This window comes from Nesoenas mayeri, assembly GCF_963082525.1.
Source record: "Nesoenas mayeri genome assembly, chromosome: 6".
Lineage (NCBI taxonomy): Eukaryota > Metazoa > Chordata > Aves > Columbiformes > Columbidae > Nesoenas > Nesoenas mayeri.
In genome coordinates, this window is record NC_137545.1 from 10,354,404 (window position 1) to 10,380,431 (window position 26,028).

The 26,028-nt window shown below is 40.7% G+C and overlaps 1 protein-coding gene across 6 annotated transcripts in view; it reads left to right on the forward strand.

Annotated features, from left to right (window-relative positions):
* Positions 1–26,028, forward strand: part of AGAP1 (ArfGAP with GTPase domain, ankyrin repeat and PH domain 1) — a 361,066-nt gene that overhangs the window by 232,027 nt on the left and 103,011 nt on the right. For 5 of the 6 annotated variants that reach the window (XM_080347158.1, XM_080347153.1, XM_080347155.1 and 2 more), the window contains 2 exons: positions 2,319–2,487; positions 18,718–18,879. In XM_080347158.1, coding sequence (XP_080203284.1) covers positions 2,319–2,487; positions 18,718–18,879 — 331 coding nt within the window. The remainder of the gene's footprint in view (positions 1–2,318; positions 2,488–18,717; positions 18,880–26,028) is intronic. The other variant, XM_080347156.1, reaches the window with a different exon arrangement.

The window sequence follows — 26,028 nt, forward strand, 5'->3', positions numbered from 1 at the left end:
CATTTGCATATCAAAATCAGGCTTGCTGTCTTCTCTTTAACACAGCATATTCCAGATGACAGCAAGACCCTCATCTGTTCTAATCTGATCAAACCCTCCATTGCGCTTCAGAAGCTGTGACATTAGTTTGTAGTTTCAACTTTTATTCCCCGAGTGCAGATCTGAAGGGGCGCGCGTGGGGGCGGATGTTTCGCCGACTGGAAACTTGGTCCTTGCCTCTTCTCCTTGGGGAAATGCGGAGATTATCGCTATGCATCTTGCACACAATGAAAGAGGCTTTATTATTTACATTTTATATATCCCTATAAATATTTAAGCTGACATTAATACCTATGTGGCATCTGTTGTGTTTGAGCACTTTCGTATAATAACGGTATGGCTACAGCGTGTTTATTTCTTCTTTGCCAACGCTCACTTTCTCAAATGGTTTATAGCTTACCTAAGTCTGGTTTACTCTCAATTAAAAGGACTTTAATAATGGCCTGTCAAATCTCACAAGGTTGCAGGGTAGTAGGGAAATTGTACATGCTCTTCATCTGAAGATGTTGGAATAAACATCTTCTTCTCAAGTTTAAACGGAGTATGCTGGTAGTTGTACGTTAAATAAAACGTGTCTATTAAAAAGAGTACATGCTGAGGTTTAGACACTATCCGATTAAGCCTAATTTTAGAGCCCATAAGCAATAAATGCTCAATTATGTTCTGCTTATTGTATTTTAATTTGTGAAGAACTGTCACTGAACAAGAAAGTTACGCCAATTTGATAATGTATGGATGAAACAGTTTTGTTGATTTCTCTCTAATACCTAGTGAATGAAATTTTATTAATGGATTGCCCTTGTTTCTTTTGGCAGCAGAGCTCTGCGTCCTTTCCCCTCAGATTGTTCAGACCCCCCATTTTTACTGTTAATAATTCTCAGACAGCTGCGGGGGAATAAAAAGCTGGTGTGATGGTTTAGTTTGAGGTTTTTATCACAGATTAACATGAGCTGTGAAGAAATGAATGCTGGGGTTTTTTGAGCGGAATATATAATTTGTGTTGTAAAAACTGTCAAAGGTGGATTTTTGTGAGGGAGCTGATTGCTCCTGGAGTTGTGACGGCAGTGATATAGACCTCAGGTGTCCTTTGAGTCCATTTGGGTATTTACTTGTAAAACTGATACTCTGGTGGTGTACAGGTCTGTATGCCACAGGTTTGGAACCAACCTAGTTAAATACTGGTAGACTTTCATATACCACCTGTAATTTGCCTATAGCTTGCCCTGAACCCTAGGATGACTAACTGGGAGTTATATCTTTGCTCGTGCAGACACTCACAGCATCACCCAGTTTCAACTATTTTTTTCTGGAATGTGAGTGAGCACAGCAATGTATACCAGGAGATGAACACTTTGGAGTCTTGTGTGCTGGCTTTAACACTCACCGTCTCACCTGCAAATATCTCTCCTGCTGTATCCCAGAATTGCAGCGTCTCACCTTAATGCATCACCATTTGCCCTCTGATAAAAACATCCATGTCCATTTGCTTTCCTGTTTCCATCTGAAGCAGCCCACGGATAATTTAGAGAATGCTTTTGAAGCTGGAAAACAGAGTCACAAGAGCCTGTTTTTCCTGAAGCTTTTTAGTTGTTTGAAGAACTTGTGCTGCTGTTAGTTGACCTCTGTCTTTCCACAGCTGACTGGGTTTGTCTGCCTAGATCCTCTTTGTGGGCTTTCCAAAGAGGAATTAGGAAAAGTCTTTTCCACTTCTGGCTTCTAACCTTTAATGTGTTTACTCTAATCAGAAACAATTTGCATAATTTTTTCCCTTCTGTGATTTTGGTTTTTAATATGTGGAGGAAAAATCGTATTCTAAGGAAACAGTGTTATAACTGCAGAAGCCTTACCAGTCAGCGGGTGCCCTTTGATGACTTTAATGCCCACTGACCAAGTTTGAGGGAGAAAGAGATGTGTAGAACGTGGGCAGGGAGGAGACACAAGTAATCATGCTCATGAGGGACAGTCAGCCTTGTCGTCTTCTGTTTGGGACCTGCTAGCTGGTGAATTCCTATATGTGGCTCAGAACCAGCCATATTACTAGTTGCGTCTTACTCAACTGGTAGTTGAAGGGTGTAGTAGAGAGCTGAAGACTATTGGGAGTATTTGTAATGGAAAGTGTGGAAGGGATTATCAAGAAAAAGAAAGGAAGAAGAAAACAGTGTGGTGATTGAGGGCAAAAGTCTTATGGAAACAGGTTTTGTTAGTTCTATTGCTTGCAGAACTACCTGTTTGATTTTGGCTTTTGTTTTTTTGTTTGTTTGGTTTTTCCCTCTTACCAGGACTACATGCAGAATGTTCACGGGAAAGAGATCGACTTGCTGAGAACCACTGTGAAAGTCCCCGGGAAGAGGCCACCCCGAGCTACATCAGCTTGTGCGCCCATTTCCAGTCCCAAAACAAACGGCCTCTCCAAGGACATGAGCAGTTTACACATCTCGCCAAATTCAGGTAAGGCAACAACATGCTAGGGAAGAAAAGGGAAAAGACTGCATTTCCAGTGTCTGTAGGCAATTGTCATGTACAACTAGGATGGGTATGTTATCTATTGATGATTTATGAATCCAAATAACTGCCGACATGTAGCTTTTTTAAGCCCTAATTGCTGATCTGTCCTCTGTGAGAGTTTCTCCAAGTAACCTTCAACATCCATCTTTTTATACTTGTTACCTTATACTTGCCAAAACTCTACATAATTTCATAGAAATTGACATTGATGAACAATTTATGATGGCTAGTGACTGATCTGTTAGGTCTAATATTTTGGAAAAAACAGGAGATGCATCATTTGAAAGGGGTTTTTGCAGCTTCCTGGTAGGATCCACAGCACTTCTTTTCACCTTTAGAAGGATGTATAGTTTTGGACTTTGCAACAGCAAGATTGTTCCGTAGAAAGCTATTCTGGTTCATTATGGAAGTAGTTTATAGCTTCTTGCGAGTTCTAAACAAAGACGTTTATTGTTTGCTGAAGTACTTGTCGATACAGCTAAGTAGATTTAAAAAATTGCATTAAGGAAAAACATTTAAGACAATTTATCTTGTAAAATGCACAGCTTATACAGAACTCATAACAGTATAGTGCTGGTGTGGAAGTTTTGTCAGCATGTTTGGGATGGTGTCCATAAAGTGCCGAGTGCTTTTTGCATTTATGATTAACGTAAACATCTCGAGCATGTGCTGATAAAACCATCCAGACACGCTTGGTCCCTGTGCAATACGTGCTACATAAGTAGGATGAGCAACCACAGAAAGGAACTCTGCTATTCAAGTGTCTTCCCTTGGATGGTAATAGTTATCTCGTGCTTCAAGTCAAGGTGTAATTCCCTGCATTTTTGCAATGCACATTCCTCTATGTTGAGGGAAGGAGAAGGATTTTCCTTCCAACGTGAATGCCAGTCATTGAGACGAATGCTTCAAAAAGGAAAAGGGAAAAACAAAATGCACCTTGTGGCTTTACGGTGGTGCCACTGAGCAGACATCTTTGGAGATCGTGTGTGGTGTGTTGTACTAGTTTGGCTGGAGACCTAAAATGTCTGAAGCTGTGATTTCCTCTGACTTTTTCAAGTTGTAACCTACCCCTCCAGAGTCACAGAGCTGCCATTGTCACTGGAAGAGTTCGTAGCAGAGAATTATTCATGGTTGATTTGGTTTTTGGTGTTTTGCTTTTTTTGCTGGTGGTGGTTTGTTGTTGTTGTTGTTTTCATTTTGCTATTTAATTTAGATGATGAGGGGTGGGGGGTTCAACATATTCCATAATTTAGGGAAGGAAAGTGCTGGACTGAGTCAAAAAAACAGTGGTAAGATGTTAAAATAAGAGATTTCTGCTTTTAAGACATTTGAATACAGGCAGAAACTACTTGATTGCTTTAAAGAAGTATGTTTCTAGAAACATGTTCAGAGATACTTGCTAATATAAAGTTTATAGCATGGAATTTACATGTTTTGCCATATGCTTAGATTGCCAGGTCAGAGGAAAGCAGCTTGTACATGACTTTGATGAAATGTGCAATATTAATTTTGTTTCAGGATTCTCTGCTAATGCTTTCTTTACCTGAAGCGTGCCGTAGACAGCTCTATCTGGCAGTGCTGGTAGCCACTGTGTATGTACCCTGGGTAGCCTGTGGTTTTATTGCACAGCAGTTGCTTTAGAAGAGAAGACTTAATTATGCTGGAAAGTGCAAATGCTGGAAAACAGCTCTGCCTTTAGACAGCTATTTTCACATAACAAGGTGGGAATAGTTGGAGTTTCTGTCCTCTCTCTTGGCATCTTTATCATGTTACTTAGAAATACCCAAAGACTTTTCTGTTGATGTCTGGGTACCACAGCTCGAGAGATCCACTCTGGTTAAGCCTTAAAATAATTAATGCCCTCCTCATGTGTGAAAGAATTGTATCCAAGGAAACTTGAACCTGATTTCTCTATGATTACCCACTTGACTACCTTCATTTCCCATCTCAAGCAGCTGGGATGCTACGCTGATCCTTCTTTAATTTTAAGCCAGTTCTTGACCTGCTTATCTTTGCATGGTGCTCTTCCCATAGATAAAGCAAGGACTGATGTCTTAATTATATTACCCCTATAGCTGACTGGAAGCTTAACAAGTTTTTAAGCACCTTTATAACTCGCTGGGGGAGCAGGTGAAGACAGGCTGAACAGCTTTATGCTCTATGGGGCAGCTGGCCAACCTGTCCCTACCTCACTACCTGCCTGCTTTGGGTGTTGGAGGATGTGGAAAGGGGATGGTTCAGGTGTTGGTGTGAGATGTTGGTCAGTGAAGATGCACACATCTCTGTACGGTTGTATTTCACTAATTCAGCTGCATACGCAACGAGTGGTTTCAGAACTGCTGTAGTATTTTTCCCTTACAGCCCTCACTTCTGTAATTCTGGTTGGTACATTTGGCCATGGTATCACTTCTCTGTGGTTTTTCTTTACAGAATTTGTTTCTTCTGAAGCAGCTGCCTTTGTTGAATCTTCCTTACTTAAAGGCCACATTTGAGGTCTGTCTGGTTATTGCGTTACTGAACAGAATGACTAGGAGCTTTTTTAGAAAGCTTATTGATCCAAGGAGTGGTTACTCAGTTAAAAACATACAATAAAAAAGGAAATACTAATCAGTAAAGTATTACTTTAAAAAAAAAAAAAAAAGACATAAAAATGAAAAAAATAGTAGTAGGATAGAGTGGATCTGGGAAATACCTGCCAGCAGCGCATCTGTCCATGCATCACTCTCCACACTCTTGTGTTTGGGTAAGACTGAAGAGCTGCATTGCAGAGAGTAATCTGAAAATATTAGGGGAGTATTAGTATTGTAAAAAAGGTGCTGTCACAAGCTGTGCCTCGTGTCTTGTTAGTCTGGACTTCCGTATGGTCAAGTCTATGGACTGTTTTTTATGCAGGGGATCGCAGCTTCAGTTGGGTGGGAGACCCGCAGGAACTCGGCACTGGGCTTCTGGAGTGCCGGGAGGAGCTCTGGTATGTCTGTGGTTGTCCATCGTGCAGCTAAAAACGTTTGTAAGTTATCCCTTGCAGTCCGTGGAGCTGTCTCAGAGCTTTTTCTCAGTTGTTAGTGCTGGCAGAATGTTGTCTTCATCTTGACTGATGCTTTAAAACTGATTTCAGGCCTGAAATTGTCTGTTACTGTTTTTCATTGTGAGGTTTCTGTATGCAGACTTGCTTTATGGAGGAGATTTGCACCAAGCAGAGAAAGAATCAGCATGTATTATTTTTATTTCTAAGCATGCAAATACGCTATATCCTTACTGCTTCATGTTACCGCTACCCCAAAACAGTGATGTTTTCTGTTCTTCTGTGCTTTTTGCCAGTGCAGGCTTGGTACCTGGAACAATATTCTCCATGCTTAGAGGTGAGGACAGTGTTTCATTTAATTGTTTGATGTGGCCAGGAATAGACAAATTTTCCATGTACTTTTACATAATTGTGTACAGTGCAGTGAAAAAGCTAAACTATTAAAACAATACCACTGCTCAGTTAAAATGTCACGTTTAAAATTGCCCCTGAAAATTGGATTCATTTTATCTGCTTATACATGGTTCTAGCACAGGCCCACTAAAAGCATTTCTTTGCTGAGATTAACTTTTTTCCACTAATTTGTGTTCCTAGAAATGTCTGAACTTATTTTCATTCAAACATCAAAACAAAGAAGTCAAGGCATTTCTGTTGTCAAATCCTGCTATCCATTTCAAGTCATCCACGATCTGTTATTAAGCACTGCTCAGAAGATGCCCCTTAAATATGGATTTCATTGCCAACTTTGCCAATAAATATATGTATTTGATGTCTGCTTGATTGCCTATAACTGACATGTTTTGAATTAATTTCTTCACGAGTGCTCAGCAGATACTTTTCTCTGTCTCTTGGTGGAATTACTTATATTTTGGATAGATGCCAGCGTATCAGCTGGTCTAATAGGGATGCAAAGGCAAAGCCTCTTGCCTGTCACCTGGTGGGTTATAAAATATATGCTCTGGGCATGCTGTCTCAAAAGCCGATACTTCTCAGCACAAGTGTCAGGGATAGTTTGTGGAAGACTTGGGACAGCTCAGGTCAGGGACAGGGAGCAGAAGGTGTCATCTCACAAGAGACGCTTTGCAGATAGCTTTCATCTCCGAGCTCCCACTTGATTTCTGAAGGGGTGAACATCAGTACCTTGTGTCTCTGTGAGGCAGTGCTTGCTGTTAGAAGTAAAAGCCATAGCAGTTCATCCACAAGAGGACTCAAAAGTTCATTCAGCTTCTCTTCTGGTTTCCACCACCGTCTGTGAGGCTTTAGGGGAGCCCGAGCTCTTCCTTCTCATTGCCTTCCCCATCTAAAGCCGTCTTGGACCTCAGTGGTTGCTGCAGCGAACACCTGCAGTCTCTTTCTCCCATGTGTTTAGAGATGGTGAACATCTTTCCCAAGGTGCTTCCCATAGTGTAGTTATGAGAAGAATAGAAGAAATTAGGCTAATCATGGAGATGATGTCCTGAATTCAGGAGGAGTATACTCAGTTATTTGGTAATTGATTGGTGACAGCCAAGCAGTAAGTGAAAGTTTTCTCTCTTAGATCAGATTGACGTGGATGTCACACGCAGGAGAAGTTCTAAAGCATGAATTTAGTCATGCTTTGTGGCATTGCTTGTCTGAACAAGATTGTTTTTCTTGTTTTAAAGACTGTTGGACAAATACAGACATATAATAATCATCTCTGTGACAGCTATCGCAATCTGTAAATGTGTTTACATCCCAAACATCTGGAAGGAGATACCTCTGGGAAATAATAATCTTAACAACAAAAGCCAAGTTTCAGTTCTTGAGAGCTTCCATTTCAGAGATGTTTAAAAGAAAAAAATGAAACACACAAGACCAAGACTTACATGAGAACTTATGAAGAAAAAAACCCAAGATGACTCTTATTCAGCTGGGTTTCCAAATGGACACAAGAGATGGGAGAAAGAATTTTTCCTTGATTTGTATAGTCATGGTAGGACAGTAACCAAAGTAGAAGCATAACAGCAGCGGGGAAAAGGAGTATTTTTTGTACTCCGTTGAAAACAGACAAATGAGTAGAAGGTAAGACTGTTTTTGCTGTTGCAAGTCCAGACACCTTACCTGGAAAAAGGCTGATTTTTCTCTCCCTAGAAGTTTTGCCCTGACACTTTAAAAATGAAAGCTGGTCTCTGGGCGTTCTTGCAGGTACAATTTGGAGTTTATCCTGTAAGAACTGGGATTCTGTGTGGTTCCTTCTCCCAGGCAATATGGGAGGGTGGGATGAGGGGGTGATGTTTTGATTTTGTTATATGAAGGCTTTAAATTGCAGATTTTCTACTGTGGCTTTATGAAAGGTGCTTGTACTTGTATGCCAACATGGTAGTAATCTCTGAGTTGGGAGACATGGAAGTTTGCTCCCTTAGGCTGAAGTTCTGTTACTTTTGTGGTGTCTTAAACCAAAGGTATTGAATGATTCTTGAAGTAACTTGAATTTAAATTAAATTTACCTGGCAGCTAACATCATTCTGTTGATATGTCTTAGCTGGAAGTGCTTCAGGAAAGGGTACCTGGTGGATTTGCTCATTTCCAACATTATCTAATAGTTGGTAGCATATTGCAGCGATGTCATAAGGACCAGCACTCCTGTACGTCGGCTGCTGGCCAAGGATTCTCTGCCTTTTAGAAGCTGAGACAGTTCTTGCTGGGTCTGAGTTTCAATTACTCCCATGTTGGGTTAGAGTAGAACTGGTGACCTGAAGGTGAACTGAACTCCTGAAATCTCTCCCAGGAGTCATTTATTTCTTCTCCTCTACAAACAACCCCAAGCCTGAGCTGCAGCAAGAGCCACTGATGTAGAAAGTTCACGTCTAAAAATAGCTTATGGTGTAGAGATAAATTGTTTCCTGATTAACACTTCATTTAAATAATTTGGTGCTATTAAATTTACTTACAGTAGTGACTGTACAGTATGTGAAGTATCCTAAAATGTGTTAGCTACATAGCCATCATTAAGTATGCTAAAGGTTGTTATCGGCTAACTCTCTGTGACATTTCAGACATGTTATAAGAACGGCATCTTCACATTTTTATAAATGTGAGTTTTTTATCTGTTATTAATTATGATCATCTATCAAACCAACACAATGGTCATTAAGTCATCTTATTTTACACTGAAGTTCTTAGAATCAGGCTGAGTTGGAATGGACTGCCTTCCAGGTTTTTCTTTAAAAAAGGTAGAGAATTTATGTTTCAATTAGACCAGTATACCTTCAGAGTAAGATTTCTGACATGGTGTCTTTAGATTTTAATACCTGTCTAATAATTCCGTTCTTTAACCGCTGCATTTTTTTCCCTTTAAGCTGATTCTGTATCTACAGCCTTACCTGTCACGTTGGGTAGCCGTTTTCCACAATATCTGAATTAACAGCTGCTGAGTCCAGACAGAGCCAATACCCTCTGAAGTGTGGCATGCCGTGTGCAGGAGGGGAAGCTTGATGTCAAACCGTGGGTAGGATCGCTCCTCCGTTGTGATGCGTCGTGAGTTCGAGTCTCGATCCGAAGTATACTGAATTCATTGGTATTTTTGTAGATCATGTAGTTGCCTTTCTTAAATCCGAAGTTACTGTGTGGATTCAGGTGTAATGATCAGATTGACAATGAGTAAAAATGTGTATCAAGCCAAGAGCTTGCTATCATGGGCAATTGCTCCAAAGCCTATAGATCTTGGGTGCCTTTGCTAATATATGCAGAACTGAATCCTAAATTCTTCAATCTGCTCTGAAATCCTTACTTGTAGGTGACTGAGGTTGTGTACTGGAGCAGTGTGTGACTTGACAGTGCTAGATTTTATCTGGTGAAGTCCCGAAGAGACCAGAGATTGGTGGTTATTTGCTACTGATTTTGCAGTCTGACATGGTATGCAAGACATGACTTAACATGAAACATTTTCCACACTTCAGCTTGAGCGTTTTATGGTTTTGCTACAGATCACAAATGCAAGTTTGTGACTTACTTTTGTCATTAATCACCCAAGTCAATTTTCCATTTGGTTGGGTTTTGCTGTTTAGTTCAGTGATATACAGTTGTAGTGGAAAAAAAAAAAGGTGAAGTTGTCAGTTTGTTCATTTCAAAGGAAAAAAAGCCCAATTTTAAGTGAATCGGAGATTTCCCTTTCACCTCACCAGAGGGGGATCCCTCAAGGTCATCTTCTCCAGTTATTTTGGACTAGGATTTGCCCTTTCCGGAACTCGAATCAGCTTTCACTGTTAGTTCCCTGTATTGCTTGATATTGGGGAAAAAAGGAGCAGGGCAAATATTAGTGTTAATGAAATAAATATTTGCTAAAAACACCACATTTGTTAAATATTGAAAAAAAATGAGTTTGCTTAGAAGATTTTCTCTTTAGGGAAAGAAGGACATAGCAAACGGTCGTATGATTCTTTCTTACAGTGGGCAAATGGTCCCGATCTCTCTCTAATGACGATTAGGTAGATAAAGGGTAGAAACGTGTCGTGAAGCTTCAGGCAGATGACTGTAGATGCTGGAAAAGATGCGGTCGGTGCTGCTCAGCCTGTGCCTGTTCCACTCTGGTTGCTTTTCATGCCTCTGTTGCGCCGTATCCTGAATAAAATCACAGATCTGTCTTGTCCACCCGATGCAATCTCACCGAGTTTTGACTGTTACACGTTGTAATACTAACCGGTTGGATGTTAAGACCTTTGCAGAATTGCTCATTCTTTTTCCCCCAGTGATTTTAAAATATTAAAGCCATCAGGAGTGTTGAAGCTGATTTACCAAAAGGGAAAAAAAATTCACAAATGTGTTTTGAGTATTGAACTGCCGTTGACATCTAAAGTCCCAACCATGCTGTTTTCCTCCACACTCCAGCAATCAGGACATCCAGCAAACCCATAAAAAACCAAACTAATAGCATGAATATTCAGTGACCTAGAATACTAATTATTGTCATGAATATTAATGTGATCGGACTTGCTTTTTCCTCTTCTCTTTCTCTCTGGCTCTTTTTTTTTTGTCTCTTTTTTTTTCCACTCAGCCAGCTCTAAAGATGGACCATAATGAGAGCATTTAAGAGAGAGAGCGCTCTCCGCCGTGACAGGGACCGGGGTAATAAGGAGAGCTTGATTAACGTGGTGCACTTGGGGGAGAGATGAGAAGATTCACGTGGGCCTGTTGTGGGGGAGGCAATGAGGCACCGGCGGCTGTGTTGCTGCTCCCTCAGATTAATGAGGCCTAAGAGTGCATTAGGAACAGTGACAAAGGTTTGATCTAATGGGCTCAGTCATTTTTCCTTTGAGTGACAGACGCACAGAAGTAATTGGCTGTGCAGAATGGCAGCTCATTGGCAGTACTTAAGGATACATTATCCCCGTTGTGTGGCCCGCAGAGGCTGTTTATCAAAACTGCTCACACTGCAGACATGCATTCACTTAGCTGCTGTTACAGTGGCAATAGCTATTAAAAAAAAAAAAGTCGCCTCGCATTCGTAGCTATTGTCTCTTTTTTCGAAAATAAAGTTTCTTTGTTCCATTTTCTTAAGAGTCTGGAGGATATCTGGATGCCAGCAGTCGTCCTTCCCCATCCCGAAGAGGCTCTGCTTGCAGCTCGCAGGGTTTGGGGAGGTTTATAGGCTCGTGGAAAGCTCCCAAAGTTAGTTTGGTTGATCTTACTGGCTTTCGATGTAGATCCAGCGTGCAGGTAATACCTTCCCTCCCTCCCCCTCTCCAATTCCTTTATTAATAACTTCTAGAGACAGTCAAAGAGATTAAGAAGAATTTTATCTCTTTTGCCTCAGGCCCTTACACTTGCTTCACTTTACACACGAGCAGCACAATACCCCTGGATTAGTTGATTTTTTGCTGTTATTTGTGCAAAGTTAAATTTTAACAGGATTCACAACCAAATAACAGCAATACAAACAAGAGTGTTTGCCGATGTAAAATGGTCACCTCTGGGTCTTAAAGATAGAGTCCCTTGACAGGCAGGTAACCTCAAGCAGGGCTTGCCTGGGAAGTGAAACATACCTTATTTATTACTGTTATTTTGTTAAAACTACTGAAAAAATAGTAATATGTCTGCTGGCGAAGGAAGAGCACACTTTGATCCCAGCAGAATAAATAGCCTGGGTTCTTAAGCAGAAGCCCTTGGTGAAGATCTTGGGTTTCTCTTTCTTTTAGAAGAGTTGACTTAATTTTCCTCCACACTTGCTGTGTTGGTGTGGCATATTCTGAGAATAATAGCTTTTCTCGTTACACTCCCAGCACCACGTCCTTCACTGCCAGGATATTTCTTGGCATTGCCTTGTTTGTTCATTAGTATTGACCCTTCTCGGTTCGTACACTACTAATCAAGCCTGGTTTGCAGAGGCTGCCCTGCCAGGCTACACAATGGAAGGTCTTCCTCTGTTAATAGCTGCTTATTTCAGGAAATTTGTTCAGTAAATAAATGCTTCTAAAAAAAATTTAAAAATAAGTAAAACCCACAAGCAGGTCATCTGCTACAGTGTTGGAAATGATTGCCAGTGTATTGAAGGAGAGTTTCAATGCTGGAACCAGTGTGTTTTCGAAAGATACCGTCTTCTCACTCTTTCTCATTCCATGGACAAGTAACCTCAGGTTATTTTGGGTCCCTGATAAACCCAAGGCAGAAATGATGTGCTGTTTGCATGCTGCCATCAGGTTCAGAATCTGTAGCAATACTTTAGGGGATTTTCCCCCATTAATAACTCCGCTCAAGACCCTAGTTAAGGAAGTTGGAGCTCTCCAGCCCTGGTCCCACAGCTGACCTTCCTGAGATTGTGGCCAGACAATGCTCACACTGGGGCAATACCTCCCTTTCCCATGCAGATGTTACTCAGTCGGAAACTCAAGGAGCTGTAGGGAGCAGCTTTCCCAGATTTCAGTGCAGGGCATGAAGTCTCCCTGAAGTTGTCAATGGAAGGGGGATGCATCTCTGAAAGGTGGATACTGCCATCTGAGGCAGCAAACTGGTGGAACCCGGAAGAGCCGTTCCCAAATTTTCTTCAGCTAAAGCAGTTGTCCTGACATTCATCTTTATAGGCAAAGCAGAAGGCAGACAGTGGCACTGCTTGGTCAGCCACTTAGGGAAGGCTTTGTTCACGAGAAGGGTTTCTGCACAACTCCAGGAATTAGTTCATGAACGTGGTGCAGAATTGAGTAAAGGGAAAGGGAATGTTTTTCATCTTTTTGCAGCTGACAAAGTGGCCTCGCTCACTTTTCTATTGTACCCTAATGCCTGAAGAAACTTCAGGGAGCAGTGGTGGGTGTGGGTTTTGAATGGGTGGCCAACAGCCAATCTAACCTACTTGACAGTGGCTTTTACTGAATTAGAGGGCATTTCAAGAATAGGCAGTATTCCTGCAACATAAATTGACCCAACGTGATTTGAAACAATTAACCCTCTGATATCAAGAGTCAAGATTTCCTGACCCACAACTCTAATGTATTTTTCATTAGTTCTAACAGCTGGTGAGCGCAGCCCTCTGGCCTTAAGAGGTTTATTTCTTTTTTTGGAAGAGAAACTCATGTTGAACATGAAGAGTGTAACTCAAATAAAACATGGCCATGGTGAAAGCGTAGCAGTAGGCTGTAGTTCATCTGGTTCAGTCGTTCTGTGCTTCTGGGCAGCTGCTCTCTGCGGGTCTCATATGCTGCTGCTTCACAGAAGAATACAGTTCTGCTTCATGACTCTTGCAATGTTTGCTCGTCTCATAAATTCAAGAGTATATTAGTTGCACTCCTTAATATAACTTCTTGTAACTAAGTGATTTGTTTGGGAGAAATCATGAGTGTGGCTGCAGCAGGACATGGAGACCACCTCCATGTGTTTAAGTCATTTGTATCTTGCTTTTTAGGCTATAGGTGTTAATTATATTAATTCTGCATTTGTAATTAGTGGGTAGCATAGTTGGTGAAGACTAAGTTTGAAGTAATGTGCTGCCTAGTGATGATTCACTAAGGTGTTTTTGTTTAGTTAAACAACAGCAAAATAGGAATTGTTCAAATGCTATCCACCATACTGTTCTTTTACGAGAACAACAGGACAAAAACCCAGAATGATTTCTTTTATCATTGGGCGGGTTACTGCATACATATAACATTCATGTTAAACTTTATTGGATGCACGGAGTCTTTATCTTTTGGCTTTTACTGACTTGATGTCCACCTACCATCTTCTGTGGTCCTGTGTTTGTATAAATATTTGTTATTTTCATAACGTCTTTAAGTATTGTAATCTAATGTTGCATTTATGGTCTGTTGTTTTGTAAACCTGAAACAACTGTGTATGAAGAGCCAAAATGAGCCTCTCTGTGCACAGAAAATTGAGACACGTTCTGCCCCCAGTGTGTGTGTTTCCATCAATTTCTTAATGCACACATAAGTGTACACAGGCATGCACATCTCTGCTTAATTCCTCTTATGCTGATTCTCTTGTCTTCATCTCTGCTGTTTGAGGCTATTTACAGTGAATAGATGGACATATAAAATTGATTTTGTGTGAGCAAGCTCCCTTTTCTTAGAGGCTCTTCCGCTGAGCATTGACCAAACCTGGAAATTACCGTGGATCTTAATTTGGATGGGTTTTGTAGAGCTTAATTGTTTGAACGTTTTGTAAGCGCGATCATAACGGGGTATTTTATAATATCAGAAAAGATAGTTTTAATAAAGCTGTCTAGAGCTAGAAAGAGGAACTCTTCCTTTGATGCTCCTTTGGTAGATGAAAACATTTTTGTTCAATAGGAGACCAGCATCTTTTTTTGCTCATTTGAGACCAGTTCTGGCAACATACTGATATTCATTCAAATATAAATGCCATATTCACTTTGAAATGCAAATTGTTTAAAGAAAAATAGCATATGGTAGAGGTAAGTACCTTTTCAAATCAGCTCCCACACTTTAGGGATGTGAGTACAGCTAAAATTATTCTTTGGAAAGAATCTGGAGCCTTTGACACATTGAAGCTTGAACTAATCAAGGCTTCCCAGTAAGCATATACACATATCCATATCAAGGAAACAGTGCTGAGAATACATGGATTAGCATAGTAATTTAACTGCCCCCTGCTAATCAACTTAAGCAACCAGCTGATGCATATATGATGTGTTTGAAGAGGCACTCTTTCACAACTCCGGAGTAGGCCAGGTAGCTGACCATGGATTTCATGTTAATGTCAAGATAGTTATCTGTCTGCATATAGATAGATATACACATTTGTGTGTATACATGTACAGACAGGAGAGGCAACGGATGCAGAATGCATCAAGGCATAATGCATTGAGGCATTGCTTGTCAGAGCTTGGCATAAAGGCTTCATGTGCCCAACCCAATATATGGGATTTACTTTTCAATAAGTGTTGCTTGCCTCCTCTTTTTTCACTGTCTCTTGCTTGTCTCCTAAAAGCCTGAGGTGATTTCTGCTGTTGAGGCTTTATCCTTGAGCAAAAATAAAGGACAATTGCTTTGTGAAAGGTCTAGATTGGGGTTTTCCTAGTATAGAAGGGAAAAAAAAAAACCACGTAGAGTTGTTTTGCAGAAGCTTTCTGCAGCAGTTGACTTCCAGTAGTCCTTGTTTTGGTGTGACAGCATTAGTGCCTACGGGGGTGGTGGAATACATGTCCTGGGCATGCTGCGATTAGACTGAGAAGTGGAAAAATTAGCAATGGATTGGGAAATAACGATTTTTAAATAAGGTTGTAAGTAACAATTTTATGCTAGAGCTGGAGACATTCAGGAAGGGGAGAGGAAAGGTCACACTCTGTGTTCTGTAGTCCAGCCCTTCTGAATCTACCCATGAATTCTCGCTTGCATGGTCTGATATATTATTAAAAGCTTACAGCACATGAACAAAATGGAATTTAACCTTGAATAGATGTTATCGCATGGGTTGCAGGTAGCAGCATTATCAGACTATGGCAGTAGAAATGATGGCGCTGAGTTGGGTTGCAGCATTGATCGGAAAAGTGTTACATTATGGGCCTTAGCACCTATTTCTTGCTAGCAGCCCATACCTTTCAGAAATGTTAAGTGAAAGAAAAGTTCTTATTTGGTTTGCATAATAAATCACTCCCTCAACAGGTTAATGTCATAATGTGGTGTGTGGAGTTCTGTAAAATGACGTTCAGGTGAAAGTAAAGCTTTTGGTGCTCACAGGATGATGTAGAAGTCTTTATATTATCTTTTTAATGTTACGCTTTTGCATCATAGTTAGAAAGTGACCGGGCACTTCTGCTCAGAAATTTCTGTACTAGGTGGAAGATGTCGACGTACAAATATTGCTGCTCTCTGCAACTCAGCCACCCAGCACGGACTAATGGGGATGTGTCATCCAGGCAAAGATACCCAGTAATTGTTTCCATTTTCCCATGATACCTAGGGAATTCTCCATCTCAGCTTTCACATACCAGTTTTTCTCCTTCATGATCTTTGTTACCAAGATGCTCTTGCAGGAATTCATCACATGTAGCTTCCCATTTTACTGGGTGCAGTGTGAAAGATGACCACAGGCTAAAAGCGTGTTTTTGTGGCATTGCTCTTGAGTCTGGCAGGGTAGATGCTTGTGAAAAAATAAGTTGTTTCCAAAACCATTCACCAGTAATAGTCTAAAGATGCCCAAAAAGGCACTACAGCAAAAGCAAAGACCTTTTACTGTCTTGGCAGTTCTTTCCTGGCTCTTTTCCTATTTCCCGACAGTCCTATTGAAGGGGGGCCCCCGGAATTAAGTATGGTGTTTCAGATGCCCATCGTGTGCCCAGCTTGTGGTTTGTGTTGAGTGCAGTGTTAACACATGTTCTGGCATCTGTTGTTGTTTCTTAAGTCCTTCATAGCAGTGCTGCTACCCAACCAACAGGTGCCCAACTTCTGCTGCTATACCAGTGGTTCTGCCTCAGGAGCAGAGGTTAGGACTCTTGTTGAACCATATGGTGTTAATGTTGGCCTAAATCTCAAGTTTCTAGAGTCCGTTTGGTCTCAAACTCTGCCATTCATGCCAGCCACTCCTTTGGTTTTGGTTTATCATGAAAATAATTTGTTAATGTTCATGCTTTTCCTGGGTTGTGAAAACTGGAGGGAATGGTTATTTCAAAGTGAGCATCAGTGGCATCACAGAAGTTCATTTGGAAAGACATATTTCTTTGAAGAGACCTCAAAATATAGGTACTGTCAGCTAGTGTTTCCATTTTCTGTTGTGACTTTCAGATACTGAGCTATAATTTCATCCTCTGCTTTGCACATTCATTTCTGTAGACCTGATATCTTTGCTGAACATTTCTGTGGAAGTTGTCTTTAGAAGGTGCTAAAATACTCGCATTAGCAAATTGCTCTCAGTTGATGGGGTCAAGCACACGGAGTCCTGAAGAGAACCACTTGCTGGAGGCATAAATGTTTTCAACAGTTTGGCAGATGATGCTCTGATTATCGAATTCCTCTGGATGAAAGAGTTGTCCAGGGAAGGTGGTTAGAGAGGAATTAGGCGCCAGTAGCTAAAGCACTGCCTTGGAAGGTCCCACCTTGTTTCCAAAATCCATGTTAGACTTTGCATAATTGAGCAAATGAGTTTTTCTGTATGTATTTAATGTCTACAAAGCAGATAACTGCCACACAAAAGTTCTTGAGACTGAGTAAGTGCATTCAAGACTCAGGTGGACAGATGCTGTAGTGATGTATCTGTGTTAAGGACTAAAGATGTGATTTAGTCTTGGGAAGGGAGACGAGAGAAAGGGACAATTATGCCAACTCTAATAAACACAAAGTAGTTCACTAAGCTCTGCTGTCTTCCCAAAGGCTGCTCTGGGAAAAGACATAATGATAGAACTGGGAGTCAGGAGATCTGGGTTTTATTTTCAAGTCTGCCACAATCTTCCTTTGTGGCCCTGGGTCATTTAACCTCTGAAAAATGGGGGAAATGATAGCAGATAATTAACAACCTCACAGGAGCATTGAAAATTAATTCATTAATTTTTCTGAACTCATCAGTAGAAGGTGCAATGGAAATGCAAAGTGTTAGGGTATTTCATAAAATTGTGTCTGTTTCTTTTCCTTTACCTGTGTTTTTAAAGAGTATTCTTAAATCCATAGAAGACCTGTGAGGTACCTTTAGAGAACCTGCCATGAGGAATGAAATGAGCATTGTAAAACATTAGTGTTTTTATAATATGCAAGTCCTGTGCTATAATAGGAATGGAGTAAAATGTGCTGAGAAGCCAAAATCTTAGAGCAGCCTTTGGCCCATATCAAGTTGTGAGTAAGACTACTGGAAACCTCAGTTTCTGGAAAGGTTTTAATTGTTAAGACTCTAAAATTTATTCAACCAGATCACACTTCTCCTGTATTATGGTGAGAAACGTGTCCCTGTTGCTTCCCCTTGCGCACACCTCCCAGCATTTTATTGTCCTAGACCTCGCCATTCGTGAAAATACTAAAATTGTTTCTAGTGCTATACTGAGTAAAGGCTGTTCTTTCTATCTCACCTTTTGTGTTGTAGGCCTTCAGTTAGAGTTGTGAAGGTGTATTGCTGCAGGATGAGAAATGGGAATGGTATTTGCAGTCAGTGGAATAGGCTTCTATTGTGTGCTTTGTGTCACAATATTGTTTTAAGATTAAAAAAAGGAATAAGGTTTTTTTGCTTCATCTCGCAATGCTGGTAGTTATTTAATTCCCATCACTGTGTTCCTGGCTTCACTTGGGTGACATACTTATGTGAGATATTCTTCAGAGGTAGATTGTTTGAAACTCTTTAAGTTGGCTTAGTTGTCTCATCTCAGTTGCTTGTGTAAACAGGTTTTTGGGAATAAATTTTATTTTCTGTGCACAGACTGTCTTTCATGCCCTACCTGTGACAAGTGGAGAACCTCCACCAAATATGACTGGTGGCAGGGTTGTGGAAGTTTGTCTTTTCCAGAAGATAGATGAAAAGAATGAGGTGAAATCTTAAAAAATTCAGGTGCTTTTGTCAGATAGCTGGATTTGAGTGGGCTGCTGAAGTCTGTGGTGTCCCGAGGTGGTCACAGGACCGTTGTCTTCAGAGTTTCAGGGAGGGCCGTGCTGGATTTTGTGTTGGTTAAGTAATCTCTTTCTGCTAAGACGCACCCATCCATCCTCATGCAAATCGATTTTTGTCTTCTCTATTGACACAATTTGTTTTCCATTTATGTCTAGGGAACGTGACTACTAGCACATCTGTGTCTCAGATGGCAAGTGGGATCAGTCTAGTCTCCTTCAACAGCCGCCCGGACGGTATGCATCAGCGCTCCTACTCGGTCTCCAGTGCAGATCAGTGGAGTGAGGCAACAGTCATTGCAAACTCTGGCATTAGCAGTGGTAAGAAACCTGGAGCTGGGGGGGGGTCATCTGCTTTGGGGTGAAGGGGGAATTTGGTGGTTTGCTTTTTTAAAAAGAGGAAAAAACGAAACAAGAAAACACATCCTGACGTTCACCCAGATGCTCTGTGGGAAGCCGAACTTTCAGCATCTGGGAGAAAAAGGAGAAATTAGATAGAAGAGAACAGGTCAATAAAATACTTTTTCAGCAGGAATAGCTAATGTAATTATAGTACTGCTTAATTTTAATTTCAGGTACGTAATGTAGGTTATTCACTTGATATTATTATTTACTTACTCTGTGTGGTAGGTATTGACAGTAAATGGTCCTCCAGATCTTTTCATCGGCATGTCCTGTCTGTGCTGTGATCTCTCTTTGGTGTATACACACTATGGCATAGTCGTAGTGTTTCCTCTGTGGAGTGTTTAACAGGAGCCAACACTCTTTCAAGTGGTGTTCTGCAATGATTAGACTGTAACAGTGAGACAAGGGTTGTTGTTTTTAAAGAGGATCCATGGTATTTGGGGGCAAAAAAGATGCTGAAGGGAGTGGAGCATCTCCCTTATGAGGAAAGGTTGAGGGAGCTGGGGCTCTTTCGTTTGGAAAAGAGGAGACTGAGGTGTGACCTTATTAATGTTTACAAATATATAAAGGGTGAGCATCACGAGGATGAGTCCAGGCTCTTCTCGGTGACAATCAATGATAAGAGGCAATGAGTACAAACTGGAACACAAGAGGTTCCACTTAAATTTGAGAAGAAACAAGTTCTCATTGAGGGTGACAGACACTGGAACAGGCTGCCCAGGGGAGTTGTGGAGTCTCCTACTCTGGAGACATTCAAAACCTGCCTGGACGCCTTCCTGTGCAACCTCATCTGGATGTTCCTGCTCCGGCGGGGGGATTGAACTGGATGAGCTTTTGAGGTCCCTTCCAATCCCTGACATTCTGTGATTCTGTGATTTGGTAACAAAATGGTGCATCTGGCCTCAACAGGGTGCCAGGGAAGGACAGAGATATCATGTTGTTTACCTATGGCTGGCCTGCTGTCTATGCAGATGAGAGCATCCTTGGAGCTACTGTGGTGGGTGGGCTGGGATGCAGGTGTTTCTGTTGAGATGGTTCATAGCATTGAAGCACACATGTCCAGGAGCATGGGCTTTAATAGGCTGTTGGAGAAAGCATGGAAAGCTCATAAAACAGAGGAGAAAAGGCGATGCGTGTGTGAAAGAGAAGAATGAACTGAAGAGAAATTGAAAATATGGATAACAGGGAGAAATGTGAATAGGGCAGGAGAAGGGTGGGAGGAAAGCTGTTTCTGATGGCTATCTCTAAAATAGTGAGAATCATAGGAGTATGAAAAATATTTCACATGACCCATCTATGTTCTTATCTGTATAAGGTTTGAATCTGAGCGTAGCTCTGATACTGTCTCTGGGCTTTTAAGGAGCTTTGGACAGCTTTTCAGTGCCACCTCATGAGAAAGGAGGGTCTAAAGTCGTGGTCACCTTGGCTCTGAGTGGCATTAGCCCTCAAGTTCATAGTTGCTGAAGCAAGTAAATTTTTGGAGCTCTGAACTTGTGGGCAGCACCTTCAGGACCATAGTATTTGTATCAAAACAGTACAGATTTTCACCAAGAGTTTTCTAAAGCAAGCACCCTGTATTTCAGCCTTGGTGACAGCCAGAGATGTGGCTAAGCAGCATCATAAAATGCTTCAGTGCTGCTCTCTTTTGTGTCCACCCAACTCACCCGCTGCTTTGAAAACTGGTTAATCTTTAGGGCAATTAGTATTGCCCTGCACAGATTTCTTTAGACTGAACTGGTTTCACAGTTCAGGCCACATATTTCTCTCTCTTTTTGCTGAGCTACTTCATCATTTTAATCCACCCTAATTCTACTTTCCTTTTAAAAGGTTATACCAAAGTTCCAGCTTTTTGTGCCCTTCTTTTGTGCTGTAGCTCTTCAAAGAAAAGCTGGAGAATATTGTATGTTGCAGTAGGAAGGAGGCAAGTGAAAACCAAGGTGTAGTCTCTGGTCCTTGACACCTGACATACCTACAGATGGGTGCGCAGGTGCCATCCTCTTGCTCCTTGGTGCCAGATGTGACAACTCAGGCTGCAGTAGAAAAAAACTCTTCAAACAGCAGAATAAAAGTGGCAATGAGTTAATACGTGGAAAAGTAGAAATATAACCTAAATTCCTCCCTCTTCCCCTTTACTTTGTAATGCTATTTCTACTTTAGAGATACTTGCTGGACTTGCTTTTTGCTCCTGATGCTGAGCTTCAGCTAGTTTTAAATTACTGGTAAAGGGAGCCTTTTTTTTTCTACACAAGCTCTTTACTCTAAGTACGTGTGGTACCTTTTTCTGACTTGACGTTCATATGCGATTACTTCTGGATCAAAAGAGATGACAGCTAGAATTATCCATGAAATATTATTCAAAAAATGCAGATGACTGGTTGGCACTCCTGTATAAGCCTGACTTAAATAATTTCTTGCAGAGGTTCTAATTTTTAAATGAAAAGTTGCTTTTTTAAAATATGTGGTGAAAATTGGACTAGTGGTGAGTTTTGGGCAACTAAGGGTCAGCAGAAACAGAACTATTGCGATGAAACTGCTACAAAACCTCAAGAATAATTCATTGCTATTAGTGTATCATCTTTAGGTAAGCTCATAGATGTGTCCTTTATGCTGGCAACTTGACGCATGAAAAACCCTTTTTAATTTCAGAGGGTTTTTTCTCCATTAAAGGATTTTTGAATTTTAGTCATAAAAAGATAATACTGTGAAAGCAGCAGGTATGGTGAGAAGCTAAGCATCTTTTGGAATTCAAATGCCAAGGTACTGGAGAATATGCCTGCTTATTGTCACATGGTTTTATTGTAGACAAAATAACATATTGGGATTCAATTTTTCTCTGCACCTTTTTTTTCACATTAAATTAATACTTTGTGTGGCTCTGGAGAACTTTTCAAAGTCTTCCAAACCAGACCTTTGGTTTCCTGGGGCTTCTGTCTTTCAAGCAGCTGTGAACATCTCCTAATTAGATAAATTACTTTGTAGTGGGCAGAGCCACAAAACAGGAGGTGCTGGTTAAATTAAAGGGGAAAAATAGAAAAATCCATTCTCTGAAATGGAATGCCCCACTGCTTTATGACTATTACTGTTGTAAGGTTTTACATTTAACTACCTGAGGTTTAAAATTAAATGTCTAATATAATTTGGCACCGGTAACATGAAGCCTGTGACTGCCCTCAGAGAAAAGCTAGACAGCTTAGTTCAGTGTTTCAAATTGCTGTCTGCTTGATAGTGAGCGGATCGTGTGACTGGCTCACTATTTAGCTAAATGCCACCTGCTGTTCAGCATAATTTTAAATGCAGTAACATATTTGCCTTAAAAACTCAGAAATTTAAAAAGACTGTTCCAGCAGCACATGAAAAATTAATTCGTTTTGCTATTTTTTTCTTACTCTTGTAAGTACTTGACAGAAGTAATTTTAGCAGCAAGAGAGAATAAAAACTGGGGGCAGTAAATCCCTGTCCAGGAACCTCTTGTGTAGATTCTTTATGGACCCAGAATTGATCTACTTGTCAGATCCTGATGTAGTTTAAACTGTTTCTCACCCTAATGGTGGTAGAGAGACCACGAACATCAGTTTATAATCCTCCATGAAAGAAATTGGTGTTTGCAGTCAATGAAGGAGCAGTTTAGCTTTATTGATAGATTTAGAACAATTACTGCTGCTGCAGCTATTGGCTGAGAGATTTTCCTGGATCGCATCGGAAGCCTGCGATTTTTTTTTCTTTGATAAATCTTTTCCGTGATGGATTGTTTTTTTCACCCAGAATTATCTGTAGTTGCTCACTGCTCAGGAATAAAAGGGTTGTCTGGTCTCAGAGGAGCCATTTATAACCTGTGCAGGTGTTGAAGTTTGGTTCAGGAATGTGCGTCTGCATGATTACTACTCTGCAAATTTGGCTCTAAGTTTATTCCTTGTAGTATTTTTCTTCTGCAAATTTTCTTAGCTATTAATGCCATTAATGAGAGATGATGCCGTCCTGCAAGCATTGCAGTTTGTACATCTTTAAAGAGCTGACTGGAGAGACGAATCCTCAAACTTAGCATCAGAGGGTTTTATCTTTTTGATGGAAGAAACCACAGCCAGCTGTATTGCAAAAATTAGGTTCATGCAACTTAACTCACAGAAGACTGAGGATGTTATTTTCTTCCTGGGGATGAAGAAGTAGCTCATTTGTTCTCTTCTAAATGTCAGGTTTTATAGCTTGGCTTCTGAGGCTGTTTCCTGGAACTATCAGAGGGAAGAATTTCTTCCTTCAAGTTGCAATATTAAGCTCTTCTGAAAGAGTGCTGCAAACAGTAGTTTGCATGGGACAGGGATTTCTTTCCCCTGGACTTGTAAATTGTCATTTGAATTCTAGCATGATATAAAATTCTGCAGTAAATCAAATATCTGTTTAAATATCATCCACTTAGGCTTTATCACTGTGCAATTGCTTGTACGGGCCATTTGATCTCGGCTGTAATTTATGTTAGATGTAATACCTGGTGTCTTTTGAGTTTCTAACAGCTTGGTGTTAGGGTTTATTAATGTAAAATTGAGTTCTCACTGTGCCATGGGGTATGAGAGGTCATTGGAGTGTTTATATTAATGCAGACCATGCAACTTGCCTTACTTTTCTGATTGTAAGCCCTTGGACCGATTAAATGATGGAGTCTTCTGCTATACGTTGAAAAAGAAAATGGTTCAACTTACTTCTGACAGTCATAACACTTCCATTTCAAAATTGAACCAGAAAACATTTAGAGTTGTTGGAATTCAATAGGCAAGTTCTTGACTAGGATATATAATTTCAAATAGATTTATAGAATTTCAGAATTTGCGTTAAGTGTATGTGGACGGTTTAGGTTGGAAGAGCTTTTTTTTTCATTTTTAAAGAATGAAATCATGACTGAAAAGCAAATAGTAGGTCATCTTCTCATTTGTTTTTTTCTAGCTACTTTAGATCTGCTCTGGGGTTTCCTGCAGTGCTCGATATTTGGTATTATAAAATTTGCCATGTATTAGACGGTATATGTGCAAGTATTTTACATTGTCTTTAAGAATAAGAAGGAAAATAGAACATTCATACCCTTCTGTGATCTATAGACAAATTGCTTCTGGCAGATACTTCCAGAGGGAAACTTTGTCAGTTCAGCAGGGTAAACTCTGCTAACAACAACTTGTTATTGCCTTTGCTTGCTAAACAGCCTAACATACCTCGAGGAAACTTGGCTTATGAAGTACCACTTCTTAGCAATTTCTGGAAAATTATTCCCTTTCAGCATGAGGCTGCATACTCAGACTTCCAGTATTAAAATTTAGTTGACATCCTTGACAAGCTCTTACCTGAAGTAGCCCAGTCAACCAGAAATACTAGAAAATTCTATGCAACAATGTTCTAGGTAGAGGGACTCCCACTGATATAGTGTCTATTCCGTGACTCGGTCAAGAAAGGGAATAGGAAACTGGTAGTTTCTCAGAATTGCTGTAGTGCCTTCCTTGTGGCTAATAATGCATGGCAAGAGCTACCCTGCAGCACTTCACATTTCAGATTTATTTTAATTTATACAGTGGGAAATGGAGTTTTGCAACCTGTGGTTCCCCAGAATCATGTAAGGCATGCAGGGCAGAGCAGTTGCTGTGCGTGGGGTGACAAAGAAGTTCTTTATAATAATAATTTGGTCTCAAACTTCATCCTTGATTTCAGAGAAATTCATGACTTGCTGTTCCTCTTCCTCGAGAAAGAGGATGGGAGCATCCTTGTTGTATTTTCATAATTAATGAAATTTGCCAAATTGCCCAAGTAATCTGCTAACACCACCTCATTTAGACCATAATTTCAGCAGTTTTCACTTGTGCAAATTTCACTGTCTCTGAGAATTCCATATCTCCTGAGCATCCCATATCTCCTCCTGGATCACGGAATCACAGAATGTTAGGGATTGGATCCTCACCATGAAGTAAGTGACGAAGAGATCTTGATGCTCTCGAGGAAACAAGACATTTGCAGCTGGCTGTTCTGCTACATTATTCTCGTAGTTGTGTCACTTGTCATTTTTCCACTGCATTTTTCCATGATGTAGAGGAGGATACCGAAGGCTGGCTGATATTTAAGTAAGACCCTAGAAGATGTGGTGTTTTAGACTGTTTTCTATAAATTTCTAAAGCAGGGGGAATCCATATCGCTTCAGTGCTCGGCTAGAAAGAGACGGTCAGCAAGGAAATCTTATTGTCTGGAAGCTTGAGCATTAGTAAGGAAAGTGTCACATTGCCTCTGCCCTACCTGGGCTTGAAGGAAGATGGAGAGAAGAAACGTGATACTTCTGAGATATGGGCAGATGTCCCATTTGTCTTTTCTCTGAGATTTTTTTCCTCCCAAATGATGTCAGCATAAGGATAAATCTTCTGGAAGTGATTTCAGAGTGTCAAAATAAGTGATGCTTTCTGCCTGTGTTTTTTTAGGAATATGTTAGCATCCAGAAGCAGTAGGACCCAATGTTTTGTAGACCATAAGAATCTCAACTGAATGGGAAACTTTAAGATTACCTTTCTTGGGCAGGTTCATACCAGTTTCACAAAATACAGGCACTTACTTTGTGTTCTCTGGGTATGTGTTTGCTACCAAAACCTGCTCTATCACACAGATGAAGAGCACTGTGAGGTGTTCCCAAAATTCTGCCCAATGTACCATGCTGAAAAAGTAATCAAGGGACAAAACCTCTGCAGTCTTCTACCTGTGTGCAGAATGGGTTCAGACGCTGCTGGCTTGCTTACTGGTCCCAGTATGCCTTTAAACCAGGTCACCCAGGCTGTGGATTGCAGCTCAGTGAACACCAAACCAGAGCTGAGCTGCTGCCGTTTGGTCCCACTGGACTTTGCATCCGTCAGGGAACACGTTGCTTCATTAAGAGTTATAAGAATGAAAGACATGAAAGCAGTTCTTTGTTTTCTGTGTCCGTGGCTGAGCGGGGAGATGGCACCAATCAACCTTTGAGACTTAAACTAGGCTGTGTCTTGATGCTGGTTTAAGAGGGTATTGGGTACATGGGCGTTTCTGCACAACTTTGTTTGGTTTCAGCTAAATACG